The sequence below is a fragment of the Thunnus albacares genome, chromosome 11 (genome assembly GCF_914725855.1).
Source record: "Thunnus albacares chromosome 11, fThuAlb1.1, whole genome shotgun sequence".
In the NCBI taxonomy this organism is placed as follows: domain Eukaryota; kingdom Metazoa; phylum Chordata; class Actinopteri; order Scombriformes; family Scombridae; genus Thunnus; species Thunnus albacares.
In genome coordinates, this window is record NC_058116.1 from 14,127,728 (window position 1) to 14,144,116 (window position 16,389).

The 16,389-nt window shown below is 38.2% G+C and overlaps 1 protein-coding gene across 1 annotated transcript; it reads right to left on the reverse strand.

The window, feature by feature from the left end:
• Positions 1-10,613: 10,613 nt before the first annotated feature.
• LOC122992749 (FAST kinase domain-containing protein 5, mitochondrial) lies at positions 10,614-15,756 on the reverse strand. The gene is made up of 2 exons (XM_044366654.1): positions 15,415-15,756; positions 10,614-13,347 (listed from the first exon to the last, which is right to left on the reverse strand). The coding sequence occupies exon 2, from the start codon at positions 13,333-13,335 to the stop codon at positions 10,900-10,902; it is 2,436 nt and encodes an 811-aa protein (XP_044222589.1). The 5' UTR covers positions 13,336-13,347; positions 15,415-15,756; the 3' UTR covers positions 10,614-10,899.
• Between the last annotated feature and the right edge of the window lie 633 nt (positions 15,757-16,389).

Here is a 16,389-nt window from a genome sequence, read left to right on the forward strand (position 1 = left end):
CAATTGTTCAGACATCCCAAAGAACTATGAGAACACTTCTACGCCAAAATACTTGTTAAGAAGTTTATGCATACAAATCCCATGTTAATTATATTGTTGTTGTGTCAGTAGAATCTTCATATCCTCCATGAATGCATCAGGGCAACAGGGCCATCAGGAATTTCCATAAAGTGAAGAAGCAAATAGGTCATGAATATCATTAATATTCAAAAAGCAGAACTTCAAAGAGTGGTAGTCCAATGCCTCAGCATTAACTACATTTGACCATTCATATCTTTCCTCATTAACCACACTCCGAAGCATTATTTGCTGAAGGCTGTGTACTGTGGGCTGGTGGCAAGTGCATCAAAACAGTTCTTTCAAGTTCCTCCTTCTGTTAAGTATCGTGCAGCTACACAATTCCTAACAGGCCAAAAGACTGAGAGGACCCTCTGCCAGAGCTCTGTATGCGTTCGGCTCTGGTAATGCTGATGAAGCTCATAGCAATTTATGTAACACATTGCTTCAGTTGTTCACTGTAATTGACAGGCTATTGTTGGTTGGCTGCCAAGATTTCCCCACATTTCCCAAAAGATATGTCAAATTTGTCCAATCAACCACTAAAAGACTTCAACAATTTTGACAAGGATTGTTTGATGTTTCTAAAAAAAAAAAGAAAGAAAGAAAGAAAGAAATGATGTATTCCTTCAGAATAATTTGACATGATAACATACAGAAAGGTAAAAATGCAACAAATAATGGCTTAGAAACTTCTTATGTACGTAACCTGAACATTTTGCAAGACTACTTGAAAATTAACTCACAAACAGCTGACATAAATACCATAATGTTGTTGTTAACCATTTGATGATAGTGAAAATATCCAGCAGAGAATCTCAGACAGTCAGCTAATACATTTCAATATCTACAAATACCATATTGAAAGAGGGCATTACACATTCAAATTAAAGTCATTCACAATAATTTTACTTGATGAGCCATATTCCCTATTTTATTCAAGGCTGAAGTGAAAATATAGTATTTCTAAATTATGATGAATTTCATTTCAAGACTTGTGTTCAATTTAAGATTGTTAACCAACTCATATCTGTCTATAATGCTTTATGTGATGAAAAAGAAGCCTTGTCATTTTCATGCTAGAGTGCAGCACAACAAATGTCATCACCATCAATCATGCCAAGGTGGATGGTAAACTTTCAAACCCATATTTTAATGGTTTATCTAAAAATAAAAACATATTAAATGGTATGAAATACTGTATAGAGGCATAAATCTAAGTTCACACAAACAAAGCAAACAAAAAAGGGAAAAAGTATTGCGCTTTTACCAAACATAAAACTAATGTAATATAGTTGAGGTTAGCATCAAAATGTTTCAAAACACATCAGGCCAATCAATGATGAATCTTGGTGATTGCCAGCCTTACACACTCTACACAGATCACTTAACACACCTCACTATTCACCTGTGGCACATTAGGAATATAGTAGTTAAAGCAATAGTTAAAACACTGCATTTTAACCAAAACACATGACAAGCTAGTGGCTTAACAGTGTGTAAGTAATGTAGAGGAAAACAAGATTGACTTGTAATGACCGAAAGGCAATCTGGTTGCAGGTCTGTATTTTTTTTTTTTTATTGTCACAGGAAAATGTGAGTTTACCACCACAGGCGCAGACATACTGCTCCACAAGGACCCTTGAAAATACAGAACACTCTTGTGGCAACACAGTCAGGTGTAAAGTAAGTGATTGCCCTTCTGGAAAGCATGAAAAAAAGATTTTTGCATCTACTTTATAGAGCCACCGGCTGCAGCTGGGCTCACCGAGTGTGTGAGTAACCTCCTCAGAGCTGTTTTAAAGTTAAATGCAACTCTCTGTATAGCAAATTAATACAGTCGGTAGATTTAGTGATTAATGCAAAATCTTTAACGTGTGATGACAAATCAATCTCCACTCTGGTTTACAATATGAAACTCATAAGAATGTAGGATGAATTATTCAACAACACTATTTTAGATTTCACAATGTCTGTTAATAATTCATTACATATCCTGCATATTTGAAAATACCTGAGTTTGTGAAGAGGTTTACATGCATATTTATAGAATCTTTTAATTCAGAAAAAAAGAATTTAACTCAGCAATCCTGCAAAAAAACAACCAAAAAAGCATGTTTTAAAAACCATCAGGTGGAAAACTGTTCTTTTTAAATGTTGCTCAATAAAATGCTTCAGACCTTTAAAGATGGCATTCGAATCCTAGAAGATGATAAACTTATGCAATCAAATGATAACATACAGCATTTCCTCCCCTTTAATCAGAGTGTTGATTGCAATCTTGATGGGATGGCTTCTTTTTTGTCCACAGGGAGAATTCTTCCGCTGGTTATAACACTGTTAAACTCCTCACCTAGCCACTGGCTACCAGATCAAAGCAACATCCACTCATAGGAAAACAGTCAAGCAGAGAAAAAGGTTGGTTGCTATAGCAACTTATACCACTTCTTCTATGGTCTCACACTACAATTTTATCATTAGGACAGAAGCATATTAACTACATTAATCAAAGTAAGCTCTTGCTCATAAAGCAACAACACCTGCTGTGATGATTTCAGATGGCAGCAGGAGGTTTTGTTTATGGACTCTTATTTACAGATATTACAGGCAGTTTATTAAATTTAAAGATGATGCACTTTAGCTATGAAATTTTTATTAAGTATGACGCTAAAAATATTTCTTATTAGGCTGGTATGGTTCAGTTCAGATTATCAATCTTTGAACATTAGATTTTTTTCACGCATGTATGGATAAATCACATTTAGTCATATACATATACTGTATGTCCTTGTGCCCCTCCCAGGAGACCGAATTTCTATGGCACAGGATGATGGCAACATCAAATATTCACACTTGGATTTACCACTCTTGAAATAAGAGCGTCCTTGGAAGTCTGACATCTCCTGTATAATTAAGTTGTCCGGATTAAAGCAGGAATGGGACCTAATCAGCAGCAGGATACGTTGATAAGCATTAAGCCACAAAGACAGAAAACGGTGAAAAACCCCTTCTGATCAGAGGGTCCCATAATGCATCAATCCTGAAGAATGAGGTCAACCACTGTGGTTTTCCATACAGTCAAATCCATTAAATATGTGGGTTTGACAGCTGTGGAAACCTGCACTGGCTTAGAATGGTACAAATGCAGTAAAATGAGACAACAAAACAATGAAAAATGTCCTTCATTCTCGTAGTGTCATTGATTTTAGTTTGTTATTTCTGGGAATGTAAAAGAATATGAAATACAAGACAGCTTTGGAACTCTTCTGAATGTGAAATGTCCTTTTGCTGATCTTTTGATAAGTGAGCAACCCATTTTAAATGTTCCTTTCAGTTTGGTAGCAGCACTATGGCACCTACTGCACAAAAAAAATGTCCTGCTTGCACACACTCCTATCAAAATGGCCATATGTCATTATTTGTCATAAGGTGACTCAGAAAGGCCTGTTTGATTTAACGGTGTCTACTTTGTAAATGAATACCGCAGACATTACAATACTCCAACGCTCCATCAGTATTTGAATCTTCTTTTTTTTGTTCATTGCCACTGTCATAAAATGGGAATGTTCTACAATAATGTGTAGCTGAGCACAATGTTTTGCTATGTCAAGGCAATGTGAATGTACTGTAAAATTCATCAATTATTTATGAATGGAAGTCGGAACATTGGAAAGATTTTAAATTTCTCCAGCTCTTTCATTAAACGTCTTCCCCAGCATGCCTTTTGATGATATAATGTAGTAAGGACAGAATTCATTTACAAACAGTACTGGGCGTAGTGTTCCCAAATGTGTGTTTGTTAGTGTGGTGTGTATTTGTGTCTATAATTACTCCCCTTTGCACATCTCAATACCTGATCCCTGAGTGTTCTAGATAACATAATTAACCATTACGCAACCGTTAACACATCACTTTACATTAGTCTACTAGGGTTACTAGGGTCTAATTACAGACTAAAATATGAATTCCCATTAAGAAGATTTCTGCGCCCTTAAAAGCAGGGGAAGTCGTCTGGTTTAATTTATGTTCGGAGGTCGGCAGTGCATTACTGTCTTCATTTTATGAGACAAATTCTGATTATGCTACTGCAGTATTTTGTAATTCTTTCTTACAATAAATACAACTTTTAGACCAAAAAGCTTACCCACTGAAGCTCATTACATAGAATGAAGAAACTGGTTTTTACATCAAAGGCATGTAGGATTACACTTTCATGGTTTGATGTTTGTTCCAGTTCTTGATGTTGCAATTGCTGCATCACCTCTTTGTGGCATTTTCTGTTTCTCACACAAAACGTAGAAACAACATTTTATATTCTGTTTGTTTCTTAAATTTGTCTTCCTTTGTCAAAGAGGAGCACCACTTGTATTATACTCTAATTGGAACTGCAAACTTTAAATATAGTCACTGTTAGATTGACATTGATTAGGGAATTAAATGTCTGTTTGTTTTCAGTATTCAACTTTTTGTTTTAGTTTATTAGTATTTCAACATTATGCTATAAAGCATATGTATAAATACAGCATATATCTATTGGGATGAAACCAGAATGTTTATGACCATTGGATATGAAATTTGTTTCACAAATGTGCCTTTATAAATTTTCTACATTACATTTGATCTTGTTGATATTTTTATATTTAGACATATTTATTTTAGATATCTCACATTTTGTTTTCCCTTCACATCACTTTACCAAGCTGGAAAACAGATCCTTGTCAGTACATACAACATTATCAATGTATTTTCCTATTAGGTTCTCAAGAAGTTTCAAGGATCATCATGCCATTGGTATCTTTTTGGTGATAACATGCTCTTTAATATAAGTATACTAAAGAGTATATTTTGCTCTTAATTATATACTTGAACATTTATTTATCCTGAAAGTGCTCTGTATCTGGTGCACTAGGTTTTTGTTAAAGGATGTCACAGATCCATGCTAAAAATCCAACTCCTGTTTATTGCAACTGTTTCTCCTCTCATCCTGCACAGTAAACATCCTGAATCTTGACATGTCAGACTGAGAGTTTCAATGCAGTAATTTAGTCCTTGTTGAACTGTTTTAGGTCAATTGAAAGATGATATTCGTGACCCCACATAATATCCAGGAGGAAAACACTCTGAAGCTCTCAAAAGAAGCTTGACAGACCTTGTAGGCATCCTTGTGCATCCCTTAGGAGTGGCTAGTAGTGTTTTCTATGTTCAAAGCTGCACACAAGTTTCTCAGTGGTGTATGTTGCTTATGTGTCCATTTATTATAATAAAGCTGCACTAATAAATAGTTTATAACAACAAAGGAAAAAATGAAACCTGTTATGTGATAAGTTTACCTTGTAGTGATAAATACATCATTACCATCCAACTCTGCAGTCCCCCTCCGCTATATGGAGTGTTTAAGCATCCTTCTGCTCATTGTTTTGGTTTTACAGCCTGTTTCCAGCAGCAGCAGGCAGCTGTGCATAACCTGTACATATGCCAAATATAGACAGGTAAGTAAGTAGCTGGTGAACATAATGAAGCATTTAGAGGCTGAAGAGTTGGATATTTCCCTCAGGAACTGGTAGAGACCAAAACAGAGTGAAAAAGAGAGTCAATATTGGATTTACATTCACCAGGTGGCCAGAAACATGACCTGAAATGCTAGTGCTGCTCTGTTGTTGCTGGATAAGCAGGTAATTGTTTGCTAACACATTTGCTTGATCAACTGTATATATTGAATTAGGTCAATTTTGTGTTTACAGCTTGTTGTGCTGCCTCCAACTGGCCAAAAACTGATAAATGCAGGTTTAAAGTTATAATCCTTAAGATTTCAGTCCTGGTTGATTTTGTGTATCATGCATCAACCACTGATGCATGATACACAGCAGTGATTTTTGACGCCAGCCTTTGTCTTTGGCCTTATGTCCATCCATCATGTACATCCATAATTTCCTGTGAATGTGTGTAGTCAATATGAATCCCACAGAAAGGATAAGCAATTACAGTGTGCCAATACACAGAATGGCTTTTGCACAAATGCAATCAAAAATGGGATTTGATCTAGCCTAATGAAAAACTTAAATATTATGACTGTTGTTAAGCATGTTATAGACAAGCAGTCAAACCCAAACTGACCTTGAAACGCATCCTGATATGCCAGCCAGAATTTACACGATTATGGAGTTTTATAATAGCATGACCCCTTTGCAATAGTGGAACTGTATAACAGTGACTCTGCTATACAGTAGTTTCACTTTGTTTAGTGAGCTTGCATCAATCCTGCTTTGAGCCGTAATGATCTGTGTGACCAAATAATGAGAGGGACAGCAAAATGTGGTTATGCAACACATTGCTGCTTGCACAAGTGTCATCTTGAACTTATCTCACACAGCAAGGGGAATATACATAATGCTAATTAGCATGAAAACAAAGAACTCTCCCCCTCAACATACCTTCATCTTTTACAAGCTTTCTAAAAATAGTCCCTACAATATGGTCTGGGGTATTTTTTAATTACAGCAGCATGTGCTTTAAATACTAGAATTTCTCCTTTGCAAATGTTTATTTCTGGTGAACTTTTGTTTAGGCAGCTGCATATTATCATTATTATTGTTGTTTGTGTTCAATGTTCTCTCTTCATTATGCCTTCTGGTCATGATGGATTTCTTTCATGGGCCAGTTGTTAATGTTTCTATGGATAGTATGAATTAGCTAAAACTATCATATATCAGAGGCAAGATTTTTAGACAAAAGGAAATCTCTAGCATTTTGCTTTTATGTTAAATCATGTGAAAGTATGTCAGCGCCCTGGTTCTATTAGTCATATTATATACTTCTCTATCTCTGCCATTCTTTATATTTCTGTTTGTTTGTTTTTGTCAATGAGAACAGTAATAAGCCAAATCCAGCCAAATCCACTGTCTTCTTAAGGTGAAAAGGTTTATCCCCTAATATAAGAGGAACTAAAAGGCAATCTTTAACTCGGTTAAGTTAATAAAGGCTTGTCAATAGCAGCTAAGACAAGTGCTGAATGCAAACACTCCCTATCAGTCGTGTCCCACAGCAGTTGGTTTAGCAGAGTGTGTGTGTTTGGAATGTTAAAGGCAAGGATCCAGGCGTATTACTGAATGCCACCGAGGAGGTCAGAAAGCAAGTGTGGCACCGAGAGGGAGTACAGAAACATTCAAGACACTCATACTGGGAAATTGTGATGGGGATCATTTGTCGTCACTCTCCAGGCGAACGTATTTGCATATATCAGGTTAATATCAGGTTAATCTGTGACAAGTAGTAAGGGAATTGCATCTGTGTTTAATGTGACACTTGGATATGTCTGTCTCATACAATAAAGTAAATTAAAGAATTATAGCAGGCAGACAGTAGTATCTCTCTGTTGTGATAACTTAATGTTGATGCAAGCTTAGGCCACATTCAGACTGTGCTGGATTATCTTCCAGGCTGTGAAAAGCAAAAGAATTGAAATGCAAATAAGACAAGGATTACTGAGAGAGCATTCACTCTAGCAGCGCCTCTTCCATTAACTGGTGAAATACTGGCCACATTTGAAAATTGTGTCTAAACCTGATGATTATTCTCTATTTACTTACTTTGGTTTATAGCAAGTTAATTACTCATACAATAGCAAGTTCATTTCTTGTTGTGGGTGAGACATGAATAGAAGAATGATTAGCACCTTGCCTGGCAGATTACACACAATACAATATAACAACATCATAATGATCCAATCTCAGCCGATAACCATTCCCATTACTCTACACACCCCTTAATAAACTACTGTGCTGTGGCAGGCAGTCCCTATTCCCCAAACATGTTTGCCCTTGTTAGCTCCTACCTGAGAACATAATAGAACTGACACATCAGTGATAAAGGTAACCTTTTCTCTCCACATGAATATGGGATTTGCTTGGATCCCCAATGAGTTGCATTTGGATCCAAATGAGAATCTGAATCATCTCAACTTCAAAAGCATGCTTCCTGCTCATCCAGAAGTGTGAAATTTGTAGCTGCAGGGTTGGCACTGACTTGAAAGTGCCCAAATGTGAATTCTCTTTTATAGTTTTTCAGATCTCTGAAGAATAGAAAAGGTATTCATTGACTCTATACCATCTTATTGAAATGCACTCTTCTACCCTTGTGTGCTTCTCTCTTGCTTTGAGTCTCAAAATTGACTATATTATTGAAAACATAATGTAATATTGCCAAAATATGAAATTAATTTTCAGTATTGTTTACTACGTTATTTATTGTTTTTATAACCTTGTTGTAGAAACTGTTGTTCTACTGTTTATCTGAACATAGGGATGCTACTTGTAATGCAGGATTCATATTAATGTCAGCGAAATAAATTTTACAAAAATATCAAGGAGTCATGCTGGAATAATTTCATCCTTGTCAGTGAGACATACTGTGTAGTTTCCTTGGTGGAGAGTGCCGTCTGCTGGCAACCATTAAGTATAGTACATCACTCCATCTATTCATCTCCTCTCATTCTTCTTGATTAGGGAGCAATGTCAGCAGAGTAACTGAAACAACTCTTTTCCCAGCAGCTTTCTCTAGCTCCACCTGGGGGACCATCAAGTACTCCCACGCATGATGACAAATAAAGCATTCATTCACTTTTTCTTTCCTTCTTTTCATTTCTTTTTCTCACTTACTACCACTTGTCTTCCACCAGGAAGTGACTTAAAAGGAGCGAGGAAAGGAAAGTGAAGGAGATAAGGAGACAGACATGAAAAGAATTGGGACAATTGTTTGCGGACATTGGCATCAAAGCTTCTATTCATTAAAGATGAAGTGCTCCTTACTCGACAATACAGTCCAGTAACCATTTTTTAAGTATTTAATTCTGTACTGTTGTCTAGTAATATCCCTAACTTTAAATTCCATTACACAGTAATTAGACCTGTGCAATGTCAGAACTGAGCCAAGGGAGAGTCCAGTGGCCTTGCGGTCACTATTAAAAGAGCCAAAGGCGAACAATTGATAAAAAGTCTTCTCTGCAGGATTTTCGTTGCCTTTCTTCCAGACAATGCCTCTTGGTAGGAGACCTTGGAGCTTTTTCTTTTCTACAGTATCGGGACAGCTGGAAGTTCTAACATCAGGGTCTGGGTCACAAAAGAAAGAGGGAGGTAAGGAGGGGGAAGAAGAAACGTTTTGAGGGGAACAGAACACACCTGTAGGCTCTCCAGTATGTCCTTACCCTAAGGCTGCATCCTAGCTTCCACTGACAAAGATATCTTGTTTAAACTATTATTTTTTTCAATACCAGTTTTTTCAAAATTGGTTCATTGTTGTGCATCTGAAAGCCTCTGAATAAAAGAGTCTGTCCACTGAACATAAATGTTATCTTGCTTTTCTTAAATGACCAAACTTGTGCTTTGCATGTTTTAATTGTTTAAATTAATTGTTTTTCCAAGGCATATAATAGTATTGTACTTTGTGCTACATTTTCCTACATTCCAGGCAGCCATTGATTTCCTTTACAATGTCTTTGAAACATGCTTTAGGTGGTTAATTCATCAAAGTGAATACTATTATATCTAGTTTTAAATATTAATTTATAAGTTACTTAACTCTTAAGTTGTAATACAATTGAAACTGCTGACTACAACTGATTTATATTTTGGTGGGAGGCATCTGATATGTGACCGTGGGCTTTGGAACTGCTTTGCATTCACAAATTATGTTGTCAAAAAAACCCAAAACCCCATATCTTGCTGCAGTGGCAGAATGAGAGGACACAGAACCTCCGGAGCAAAGTAATTTTATAACGTCTTGGAGAAGTCAAACATGGCTGAGTCTGGGAACATAAATTCTACCCCAGTGTGAAGGGATTCATTTCCCAGAGTCAGTGGGGCAGTGACCAGCCTCTACTTGGTATGCTCAGACTGTTTCAGAAGTAGGGTTTACAGTGTTGCGTCATTTGCTATATAGCAGGTTTTGCAGTAACTGCCACAAAAAACTGACAGTGGAACGCACTCAGTGGCAAAAATTCTATTATAAAATCCTACTTTATGCACTGAAAACATTCAGCAAATCTTTTAAACGTATTATAATTTCCAACCAAGCCAGTAAGAACACAGGGATAAAGCAGATGATTCCGTCTAAGCTTTGTGATAAACAAGTTCTGCATTAGATGTTTCATTTAAATTGTGATCATCCAAGCTACTGTGGATTATATTTGCTCCCCTTTGGTATTAAGTTGTGACAGAGGATTTAAATCCTTTCTTTATCAAATTACGTAACATATTTTACTGTTCAGGAGCAGCCAAGACACCAAAACATCACAGAAATCTGTTTCACATCAGTCGGAATGTTTAAGTTTAGTGACCTTTGACATGCAAAGTGGGAAACACTTGACACAGATGCACTGACTTTTGACAAGACCATCATGCAAAAGTGAATGTGATTAAGCATTTCTCTTTACTCTTCTACATATGCTTGAAATCATCAGCAAAGTCTGGCAGGAAGATTAAAATTTGAGCAATCTAGAAAAGAAAATATATCCCCAATGTCTTATGTAAGTTAGGATAGCATAGATACTTTGACCAGGACAGTAAGGGTGAATATTCTTTAATTACCATAATTCTCACAAAAATATCTTGACATTTCACACATTTTGATGGAAAGGGTTTTTTGCAGATTTTATCAAAATTAAATGTATTTACAAAGTCAAAAGAGGATGGTAATAGAAAACATCTGTCCACCTCCTTAACCTTCTGTGCTTTGCACATACTCATAGCAAACTAAACATTGCCCTGAAGCAAAGGTGCCAACAAAGTTTGCAGTGCATTCAGAGTTTGTTGTGATTGCTCTCACAGGCTCCTCAAGGTCAGACAACCATTACAGATTGTTGTAGACCTTGCAGTGCAGGTATGCTAGTTTCTCAGCCCTGCTTTTCCTCAGCAGGGGAAACCACTCCTGATGGCTAAGCTCTACAACTTTATAGCCTGCCAACTTCAACTGCCTCCTCTTCAAGGCATGAAGGCCCAACAACTGTCGTGACTGGTAGCAGTAGTGGTTCCTGTTAGGGACCTGGATAGCAAGTTTGACTGTGCCCTTTGAGTCCTGAGGGCCTAAACTTAGGCTACTAGGTTTGATAAGCATTTCTGTAATGGCACTGGTCAGGTTTATCCCTGTGTCAAACAGTCTCCCATCATCATCAGGCTCCACTCTGTGAGGAGATGCAGTAACTGCGGGGGCTGGGATTAAAGGATGTGTGGTGTTTTTAGCATTTGTTAGCTGTGCTAAAAGTTCCTCAGTTATAGTTACTCCAGTATTTATTCTCCCCCAACCACGGTTTGAAGGAAATTTGGATGAACTGTTCTCAGGAGATATTGTGGCTGCGTGGGATGCTGGGTTCACAGGTATTGGCTGTCCAGTGGAGTCAAGATGTACTTCAAGGTCAATGGAGCGAGTGTGTGGCAGAATCATTCGGGTACATACAAATTCCTCTCCTCCAAGCAGTTCTTGCAGAGCAGATTCTGCCTCCTGAACCTCTGGTTTCTGGCATACATCTGATTGAGCAAACTTCCACAACATTTCTACCGTCTCCTCTCTCAGTTCACAGCTTAGCCGTGGGCCAGTCCACTGAGGCAACTCCAGAGCCACAGTTCCATCTAAAGTGAACATGTCTTTTTTCAGTTCCAGCTCTTTTGATTTCAGTGCTAAGTTGACAAAGTCAGGGCTCAAGGCTAATGCAATTAGGTCCTCTGGGAACTGAGAGACAAAGGCCAGGCCAAGAAGACCAGTAAGCAGGTGCTCTGGGTATCGTTGGAATTCAGCTTTTCTCTGTCTTATGGACTCTGTAAGGCTCGGATAAAAGTTTGGGCTCTGAGCTGGGAGAAACCCTAATGTCCCAAAGCTCCACAACAGTTTGCAGGAGTCTTTACTCCTGCAGTGTGTCACCAGTGATGGAACTCTCTCGGCAATAGCCATGAGGATGTAATCATTGCGGTAATGTAACGCTGAACACGCCAGTGTCACATGCATCAACCCTTTGACACCCATCCTGTGAGCCCGTCGAGGCACTTCCTGTGTCATGGCCTCCATCCATGCCCTGTGATACAGGTAACTGAAACGCAGATATTTCAGCACATTTACCATGCCAAAGTCACTCATCTCCTCCACAAAAGAGTGTGCCTTATCGACAATAGCATTCACTGCACCCTCAGAAATTGAAGCCTGGGATTTAAAGAGCCCCAGGCATACAGTGCCAACCTCCTCAGGGTGTAGTTGCTGTAAGTGGCGCATGAGTAGCTGCTCTACAGGATGGATCAAGTCTTTTGGGCACTGTCTACCTTCTCCCATTATATATAGCAGTTGGACTAGCTCAGGGACTCCCATCTGTCCCAGATACAAATGGACCAATTCATAGAGGTGCTTTAAAAATTGAGGGACCTGCCTCCCAATACAGCGCCATAAGTCAGCAGCTAACAATAACTGGTGTAAACTCATCTTGTTGGCTCGGCGAATCAGCTCAGCCTCATACAATCCAAGAACAGTGTGAGCAGAGGGCATATCCAGCCACACAAATGACCGCAGCACCTCCAGCAGCTGAGGTTGAGTAAAGAGGCGCAGGTTTTCCACAGAATATCGGAGGAGCATGATGAAGCGTTGGTCACTCCTCACTAGTGGCATCCTGTCTGGGTGCAAGCGGCTGAGCTCCGCAAGAAAATGAGACACATCAGATGGTTTCATGCTGCTTTTTAAAACGGCCACTTTTTGGAGGAGCGGCAAGGCCCGTTCCCATTCGATTGGGCGAGGACGCTTGTTGAGGTCATGGGTCATTGCAGCATACTCTGACCGGCACTTGAGAAAGGCACGTGTATCTACTTTAACATCAGGTGATAAAGGTTTTCTGTGGTGCGGTGGCGGTAATGATATTTTGGGTTCAGGGCCTTTGTTGAACGCCAAGTCAAGAAGTGTGTTTTTGGAGCTGGAAAGGTGCCGCGAGCAGCTCACACTGTAGCGATTGCTCTGTTGCCAGAAGGAAGGTGCGAGAGTGGAGAGACACTGTTCATCCACATCATTATCTGTTTGGCTCTGGGTGCTTGCAGAGTTCCCCACAGAGCGGTGATATGAGGACGGGTTGTAGTGCAGCCTGTAGCCTCCTTGGAGAGAGGATTCCTTGTCTTGCAAAGCTCCTCTCTTTCCCTCCTGCTCACCGATCTCATCCTCTGCTTTGCCATTCACATGTTGAGCCTGGGCAAAATCCTTTCTCAAGCTTCTAAGGTAGCGTAGCCTGGGCACCCGCCGACACAGAACAGAGGCAGCCATCAATCTGCCAGACTAAAAAGAAAACAGCATGATTTTAAATGACAGCAATTAAATACCATATAAAAGGTATTAAGTCAACCAAACACACAATTCCTTTTGTGGCAGGCAGTAATTTACAACACAAAGTCTATATATTGATTTTTTGCAGGGGGGGGTTGTTTTATCTGTAAATCAATTTCACTTTGAATTTGGTCTGAGATGCCAGAGGTCAAGATAATTAACGCTAAAAATATGGTAGACATTAAAAACTAATGTTCCATTTTTGAGACATTCAAATATGATTTTCAATTCAATACACAAAAATGTATTTCTTTATTAGGGATGCACCAATCCAACTTTTTCAGTCCTGATGCCAATACCTGGGTTTTGGGTAACAGCTGATACCGAGTACCAATCCAATATTAGTGCTGAATTAATAAGCTGTATGTCTCACTGTGTGGAGGAGACTGGGATCATTCATTTATGAGTAAGACAACATCAGGCTTGACTTAAACTTTGCTTTCCTACCTTTGTTAAACAAAATGTAACAAATAAATACATAAATATACATTTACTGAATTGTTATTTATTAAAATAACGGTATCCAATACCAGATCGGCCCATTGTCTCTGATACCCGATCAAGCTATTTGAGTCAGTATCGGATCAATATCTGATATCAGTACATCTCTATTCTTTAGCTAATATTTATGGAGCAGTATTGTCTAAAACTGTTTTTAACCAAATATGATAAATGCTGCAAATATATATTTGATTACAAATGTCTAATGAAATCAATGACCTGTCAAACAGTATAAAATGAGTGATTATAGTTTAATTTCCACACTTTAAACAAAAAACAATAATTCATTTCAGCTTGCTACTATATTCATTTCTGTGTATAACACTATGAACTATGTTCATATGAACTATGAACAACTGTCATGAACATTTCCTGCTTGAGTGCCAGTCGTTTAAGTGAGCACGTGGATGAATGGAAATATTTGCAATAAGCTTACAGAATGAATATAAACTTCTGATTGCAAACATGATATGGTGACGGCAGGGAGGACAGCTTAACGGTTACCACTTTGCTGCTTCAGTCTAGACCATGATGATACATAATTTCTGCTATTACTGGAACATCACACAGTAAACACTCAGCAATTTGAAATATTTTCTCTGTAATATAGACTATTTATTGATTGTTGTGATTATAGTTTCAATTCTTTGCCCAAAGTCTGGCCAACGCAACTTGACATGCTCCTCCTTAAAGTCCCCCTCGAGTCAAAAATTAGTTTTACATCTTGTTCCTTCAGTTGGATGTTTGAGCTTCACTGTGCAGAACGATGTATGTGCAGGGTTTGACACTAGGAGACTGTTTTCAAATTCATCTGCTGAAAGCAGAAAGTTTCTCTGTGCTCAAAGACAATCAAATTTTAAGAGGCAGGTCTATGAGAATGATTTCTGACATCAACACTAGTTTGGAAGCTAATTATAGCCTAATATTCAACATACACAAGTGTGATATGGAAACTTGAAGCCTCCAGTGTACACACAATGAGAATGGACTTTACAGTTAAGTTGGAGACATCTTGTGTCCAACAGTTCAACTTGTAATGGAAAAAAAACTGCACGTTAAAAGATTCTGGCATTTTAATGAGAGAGAAGGAGTAGATACCATATTAAGGATTTTAATGTGGTAATTATACTTAATAATATCATCTACTTTCTGGAATAACCATGTCAGACACACATTATTGTTCCAAGCAGAGTATTTTTGTATGTCACATGTGTGGAGGGGATCTTTTAAAATGTGTTTCCCTGCAATAAGGCCACTGCCACATTATCTTATCACCTAGAAGATACCTTTCTATGTGTAAACATACTGATGTTGTGTTCAAACAGATAAATAACAGCACGTTACCATTCACTACGGAAACACTGAATGCTACTCAATGAATAATTAGCCACATTTCAGACTATAAATGTGGTGTCACACAGCAGGTAAATTAAGCTAATGTTTCTCCTGCACGATATATTCCACAGTAAACCACATTACGCACATTTTAATGTCCTTTAACTAAGCCGTTCAACTCACCTCTAGCTTTCCAGCTCCAACACGGGCCTGTTATTAGAGCTGAACATGTAAAAACCTCATGAAGTTTTGAGTGAAGGAGGCGTTAAACCAACCGGCGCTGACTCCATGCCACAAGCATACCGGAACTCAAGAACTCCTTTGACCTTCCAAATAAAAACCTTGACATTGCAATTTGGACGATGTGACCATCGACGAACTAACAACCAGTGTCAGAGAGGTTCTGCTGTAATGTACAGAATTGTAATACTATGAAATTATATTCACTGTCACCACTGCCTTTACGATGGTTGATTTTAAGGTATCGATTGTATTATTCTGGCAGGCGAATACAGCTTCCGTGAAGGGCAGCCATGACTGAACGCTATTTTTTTCCTAGGATGGCGAAGTCATGAGCTACCCTACTCTGCCTCTGATTGGCTTATCCTGATATTCTTACCCTAACTCTAACCAATCTCACTCCTCATGCCTAAACCTAACCAACCCAACCAACGACTACATTGAGTACTAGCCAATCAGAGGCAGAGTAGGGCGGGCCATGACTTCGCCATCGTCCTAGGATAAAAAAAAAATTGCTAACTGAACACTGTGACCTACGGTAAATGGGTTAGTCCAAACATAAAGACGAAGAAACGCGAATTTAAAAAATCTAAAAAACGAAGTTTAAAAAGATAACCAGAGGATCACCAATGACAACATAGTTTAATATTGATTCACAGATTAAATCATGAGCGCGATGATACAGGGATGAGAAAGAAAAGGACAGAAAGAAAGCCTGACAACTGCATTGACAGTTAAGCAAATATTTTACCAAATTTTAATACAAACTTTTTGTTGAAACTTAAATACCCCACAAAGAAAGATATTTTCACAGAAATTCATTAAATTCATCACAACTTTAATTGTTTGTGTACCTTTATATAGTACCAAAAAATACTTTTAAAAAGTACTTTACCAGTAATTATACATCTGTTTTAA

Coding starts and splice junctions, on each gene's coding strand:
- LOC122992749 (XM_044366654.1), bottom strand. CDS start 13,335: ATGGCTGCCTCTGTTCTGTGTCGGCGGGTGCCCAGGCTACGCTACCTT.